This window comes from Bos taurus, chromosome 4 (genome assembly GCF_002263795.3).
Source record: "Bos taurus isolate L1 Dominette 01449 registration number 42190680 breed Hereford chromosome 4, ARS-UCD2.0, whole genome shotgun sequence".
Classification (NCBI taxonomy): Eukaryota; Metazoa; Chordata; class Mammalia; order Artiodactyla; family Bovidae; genus Bos; species Bos taurus.
In genome coordinates this window covers 67,203,718-67,209,674 of record NC_037331.1, presented here as the reverse complement: position 1 = coordinate 67,209,674, position 5,957 = coordinate 67,203,718, and the positions used below count along the sequence as shown (strand labels likewise).

At 55.6% G+C, this 5,957-nt stretch overlaps 1 protein-coding gene across 1 annotated transcript; it reads right to left on the bottom strand.

Moving 5' to 3' along the window:
- Positions 1 to 321: 321 nt before the first annotated feature.
- On the bottom strand, positions 322 to 5,599 carry TRIL (TLR4 interactor with leucine rich repeats). Its single transcript, XM_005205544.5, has one exon. The coding sequence runs from the start codon at positions 5,013 to 5,015 to the stop codon at positions 2,583 to 2,585; it is 2,433 nt and encodes an 810-aa protein (XP_005205601.1). The 5' UTR covers positions 5,016 to 5,599; the 3' UTR covers positions 322 to 2,582.
- Between the last annotated feature and the right edge of the window lie 358 nt (positions 5,600 to 5,957).

Below are 5,957 nucleotides of genomic sequence, written 5' to 3'. Positions count from 1 at the left end.
GACTTTTAATTCAGTGTTTTTTAAACAACTGGAACCTGCTGAGACCCATTATTTTACTGTCACTTGTGTTCTGACAGCATTTTCACATCATGGTGGACCACCTGCTTCTAAAGCCATCTCATTGTTTCTTTGGGAAAAAAGTCACAAGCATTTCTTAAAAAGAAAGTCCACACTCTACTTGGAAATGGAAACTAAAAGACAGCGAAAGAGGACAGAAAGACTTCCAGTTTGTTTCATCTTCATTGATGAAAACTGCTGTATAAAAATTCAGTGTACCATTATGAAAGGCTGTAAAATATTTGGAAACTCCAAGAAAACATCTCCATTAGTAAGTGGGTTTATTGACATAACTGAACATAACAATGTATAACATTTATTCATTTCCCACTGAAAGACTTTCCAGTGAAAGTGTTTTTACATGGATTCAGGCATTAACCATTTTCAGTGATTTTTGCAGTTGAAAGGGTAGGTGGTGGGAAGAACCAGAGGTCTGTTTCAGACTTTCAAAGGGACTCACTTTATTACATCGCTGGGTAAGAAAAGCAAGAGCTAAGAAATGCAATTGCTCTCTGAATGAAAAAGCTAGGAGCACAAAAGGTGCAAGACAACCACAAGGTTGCAAATAAGAGCAAATTCCACTTCTCCCAAGGCTCAGAATCTGAAGCAAGCCCCAGCCACAAACTACGAATGACAGTCTATTTCCTGTGGTTTATTAAGTTTGGGCCCCACAGATAAGACTGCCAGAAAAGCAGCTGTACTTTAAGTGGTCTGGACATTTACTCATCTGAACATAAACAAAGATCAGTTCATTTAAATCCCTGTGTTCCTACTCAGCTGTTGGGACAAGGCAGGCCTGGTTCAGTGGAGACGAAACGGAAAAGGGGTGAAGCGGGGTTGAAGGACCTCTGGAATATGACAGATTCCCTGAGTCTTCAGGACCCTCGGGGGCTTAAGGCCCTAAACAGAAAATTCACTGTTAGCCTTAGCACCTTTGCAGTGGCTTGCCCAGCACCCTGCCGCCAATGAATCTGTAACCACGATGAATATAACCATCTTGTACATCTTCTAAGTGACTGTGTTTAGACCACACACAAAATTATTCATGTAAACCAAAGCACTACATCTAGTGATAAACATCTACTTCATAAATATCAAGGAATTAAAGTATCCCAAAGAGTTGAAAACAACTGAACAAATAAAGACTAACCCTAAGCTTAAAACAAAAACATTTTTTAAAAATACTGCAATTATCAACTAAAAGCTAAGTTTTAGTAACATGGGGGAAAAAAACCACTGGGTAGTGGAGGGATTAATTTGCAAAATATATAATTATTTCACAGTGAGGTTTAAGTATTCCTAACAATCTTCTGGTTTTAGTAGAAACATACAACCACTGATGCACATTTTTTTCACACCCCCCCACTCTTTCATATAAGACAATAACGTGATCAAACATTACACTATCAATTGCAAGTCACCTTTTGCTCACCTCCTATCAGGAAATTACCTTGATCACTTAACTGTGCAGTTCAAGAGAAGTATGGCACAGTCAACTGCATGTTACTGATAAAAACATGAGAAGTACCACATCACATTTATTCCAACCTGGACAGGTCATCAGAGATGTGGTAAAGTGAACTACAACGATGGCATTCTCTATGGGGTCATCAGTTATGCACACCTTACATTCTTTTATGGAGTCTGGCATTGAAGTTTCCTTTTCCACATGTAAGTTTAAAAAATAAAATTAAAAAAGCCACAGGAGCAACCCCGACAGAGAAGTCTTGCATGCAGCCTCCTCCTGAGAAACTCTGTAATCTTAGTTAACCCGAAGGTCAGCACATGTTTTCCTGGTGTTAATGTTAAAAGGAAAATAGTTGAACTGCCCTGCTCAACTAAAACGGTCCTTGAGTTTACTGGTCAGTTTGTTAAATGTCAGAAATCTTCACATTTTTGAAAAAAAAAAAAGTAGCATCTCTAATTATTTAAACATTAAGTTATCCTGAACGTTCTATCAGTCAACAAGAGTTCCTCCAAGAGTGTGTTAAACTTCACCACCAGTTTACAACGTCACCCTTCTTGGCAGAGACCACCAGACCAGTGGAGTCAGTTGCCAAGCTACCTTTGTAATGGTAATACGTTCTTTTTTTCCTTAAATAGAAACTCCAATAAACAAAAATACAAGCATCCATTTCTTTCATGGCCACGTAGGGGGCAACGAGCACCCTTTTCTACCCCAGAGGCCAGACTACTGCATTAAAAAAGTCCATTCTCACAGCTGCACCAGCGTAGAAAAGAAGGCTTCCAGTCTCTTGACCCCACCATCCATTTGTCCCTTATTCTTGGTCTTGACCACCAACACCAACCATTTACTTCATGAGCAAGCCTCGGGATTTGGGGGGTGGTGCGGATTTAGCTGCTATCTGTCTTCTTTGGCCCTTCTGGCAAATGTACAAAAGGGAGAAAAGAGAAGGTCTGATAAAAAGAGATCTTCCCCTGAGGTGGGTTGCTGGGGCCCGCGGACAGGCGGCTCCCCAGGCCAAGGAGATAGTCTCCACACCCCCTGGAGGCCCTGGATCTACTTAGTCGGCAAATCGCTGCAGGAGATGGTCCTCCCGCCGGAGGCTGCCGCCTGCGCCGCCGCCCCCACTGTCCATGAAGCGGCCGCACGGGAACTCGATGAGGTCCGCTTCGCTGAGCGCGCACACGGTGGTGCGCGGCCGGTGCGACTGGAAGCCAGAGAAGTCGGCGGACACGCCAGTGCCCATGGAGCGCAGAGGTCGTCGGGTAGAGTACATGTGGCGAACGTGGACGGGAGCCCCGCCCTTTCGCCTGGCCCGCAGTTTCCTCCGCAGCCAGCGCGACGCCCAGGCCGCCAAGGCCAGGAGCACCAGCAGTGCGTTGGCGGCCAGCAGGGCCAAGGTCAGCAGTTGGTAGTCAACACCGCCCTGGCTCCCAGGCTCTGGCAGGGTGACCAGCCCCGCGCAGTGGTCGCGGGGAGCCACCGGGCAGACCCGACCACCGAGCACGCCCTCCACACACACCAGATAGGGGGTGTCTCCGCGCAGCTCGCGCAGCGTGGCCGAGTCGCTGCGCTCGGGCAGGTAGACGAAGCGGTGGAATTTAGGCTGCTGGCCAAAGCGGTCGAAGAGCAGGCGGAAGCGCGCGCCGCCCAGCGGCCTTGGGCTGCGGTGCTTGCGCACAGCCCAGCGTACCGAGGCGCTGTCGGCGCCCACTGCCTCCACCGTCAGGTTGCACAGGATAAACTTGTTGAAGTCACATGGGTCGGATACCAGCGGCGGCAGGCCGACCCCGCCGTCGGACTGGGCGGCGCTCTCCTGCTGCTGCGCCGCTAGGCGCTGTTTCGCCGCGCGCTGCCAGGGGTCGCCGGCTGGCGCATAGGAGAGCGTGGCCGTCTGGGTGGGTTCCGCGGGGTCGGGATCCGACGGAGTCGGACGTGCCCCCTCAGGCTTCTCGAGGAGGTCCAGCGGGTGTGGCGCCGTGCCCGCGGCAGCAGCGGCATTGGAACCCGGCTGCTGGAGGCCCGGGCCCCGCCGACTCAGCCTTAGGGCGCTGCGGTTACCCAAAAGCTCCCTGGCTGCTCCATCCCAGGCCATCCCTGGCAGAACTCGACTCCGCTGCTGTGGCTGTGGCTGCGGTAGCAGCTCCTCCGCGAGGGCACCTGCAGGGGGCGCCACCTCCTCCCCTGGAGCTGTGGGTAGGGGCCGCCGCTTGTTGTCGGCAATCGGGGGAACCGAGGATGTGGGATCTGTGCAAGACCCGTTCTGCAGTTGCTGGTCATCCAGGTAATCCAGGTACTTGCCCCGCAGGGCCGGAGGGTGGCGACACTGCACGAAAACGGTGAGGAGCCGGCCCTGTGAGTGCCAGTCGCCCATCCAGCGCTTCAGACCCCGCAGCCGGCAGTCACAGGTCCAGCCATTGCCGTCTAGATCCAGCCGGTAGAGGGCCGGGCTGGCCGCGAAGATGTCCCCGGAGAGGGCGCTGAGCGCGTTGTCGCGCAAACTGAGCTCGCGCAGCCGGCCCAGGCGGCCAAACACAGTGGGGTGCAGAGTGGACAGCTCATTGCCGCTCAGGTCCAGCGCCTCCAGGCTATGCAGAGGTTCCAGCAGTGCCACAGGCAGCTGGCTCAGCCGATTGCCCTCCAGGCGCAGCTCGCGTAAGGCCTCTAACCCCCAAAATGCCTCGGGCGCGAGGTGCGCGAGCTGGTTGCCCCTGAGTGAGAGTAGGCCGAGGCGCGACAGGTGCTGGAAGACGCGCGGCCCGAGGTGCTGCAGGCTGTTGGCCGAGAGGATGAGGGTGGAGAGGGAGCGCAGCGGTGCGAAGGTGGCCGCATGGCGTAGGGAGGGCTGCAGCTCATTGGCAGAGAGGTTGAGAAAGCGCAGCTTCCCCAGTTGGGCGAAGGCGTTCTTGCCCAGAAAGCGGATCCGGTTGGACTCCAGATGTAGGTAGAGCAAGTTGCCCAAGGGGGCAAATACGGCATCCGGCAGCGCCCCCAGGGCATTCCCATCCAGTCGCAGCTTGACCAGGCTCTCCAGGCCCTCGAAGGAACCGCGGCTGAGGCGACCGATCTCGTTCCCGTTGGCGTAGAGGATGCGCAGCTTGCGCAGCGGGGCCAGGGTGCCCGGGGCGAGCGCCTGTAAGAGATTGTTGCCCAGGTAGAGCTCCTCCAGCCGCGAGAGCTTCTCGAAGGTCTTGGGGTGCAGCGAGCGAATCTGGTTGTACTGCAGGTCCAGCCGTCTGAGCTGCCCCAGGCGGTGGAAGTCGAAGGCCGTGATGTTGCTTATGAAGTTGCCTCCGAGGCTGTAGGTGAGCACGTCCTGTGGGCTCGGGAGCGAGCTGGTCTTGGGCACGGCTCGGAGCCCTCTGTTGGTGCACAGGAGGTGCTGGGGGTGCTGGCAGTCGCAGCGCTCCGGACACACCGGCTGGGCCCACGGCGGGAGCGCAAGGCAGCCGCACACCACGAGCAGGAAGCGCACGGCGCGGGCAGCCTCCATCGCCGCCCGCCCTGCGTGCTGCGGCCGGATCGTCCTCTTGGCCCGCCGGCTCTGTGTCTCCTCTGCATTCCCCTTGGCCTGGCCAGAGTCGCTAAATGGCCTCTTTCGGACTTCGCAGTGCTGTCCAGCCCCTCCTCCGCCCTTTGTCCGGTGGCTGGCCCGGGTCTCTGCAGGCGGGCTTTGCCGGGCCAAGTCAGGCGGCGCAGGGCGCTCTGCGAGCTCCGGGTGCTACTTGTTGCATTTCTGCCGAAAACTGTTTCTCCGGGTGCGCGTCGGGGTGGGGGTGGGGGTGGGGGGACGGAGGGAGGGAGCAAGACCTGAGCTTTTTGTTTGCAGCTTGAGTCCGGAGAGCTGGATTCCCTGGCACGGATTCTCCCTGCCGAGCGGATTCCCCAGCTGCAGGCGGGAGCCCTTCCAAGAGCTCCTCCGGGCGCGGCTTGGCTGCTGCGCCCCGGCGGCTTAGCCCCAGCAGCCCGCGCCTCCTCGCTCCGGGTGCGGGAGCGGTAGCGCAACCTCGGTGGAACAGCCCCGGGAGGAGCCGGGAGTGTGCAGGCTGCGTCCGGAAGGGACCCAAGTCGGCGAGTGGAGAGCAAACCGGGCGGAAATTCGTTCTTCCCACACTCTGCCCCCGGGGATGCAGGCGGAGAAAAAGGAGACGGCGGAGGGAGGACAGACCCGGGCAGGGGGAGGAGGAAACGCTAAGTGGCTCCACGTCTGGTCAACGCTAGCCGGGGACGCCAAGTGAGAAAAGTAGGGATTAAAAACAGCTGTACGGGTCGAACACGCCGGACTGGGGGCGGGGATGGATTACCGGGGGAGCAAACGGGATTTGCAGACAGAAACCTTTTTATTTTAGACTAGCACACCAGTCGCTTCGAAGCAGTGGGAGCGCAGCTCGTCTTATTCATTTTTAAGACACTTGCTCTTCCAGGTGGCCCCTTG

Bases quoted from the DNA above. Each gene is read 5' to 3' on its own strand.
- TRIL (XM_005205544.5), bottom strand. From the start codon at position 5,015: ATGGAGGCTGCCCGCGCCGTGCGCTTCCTGCTCGTGGTGTGCGGCTGC.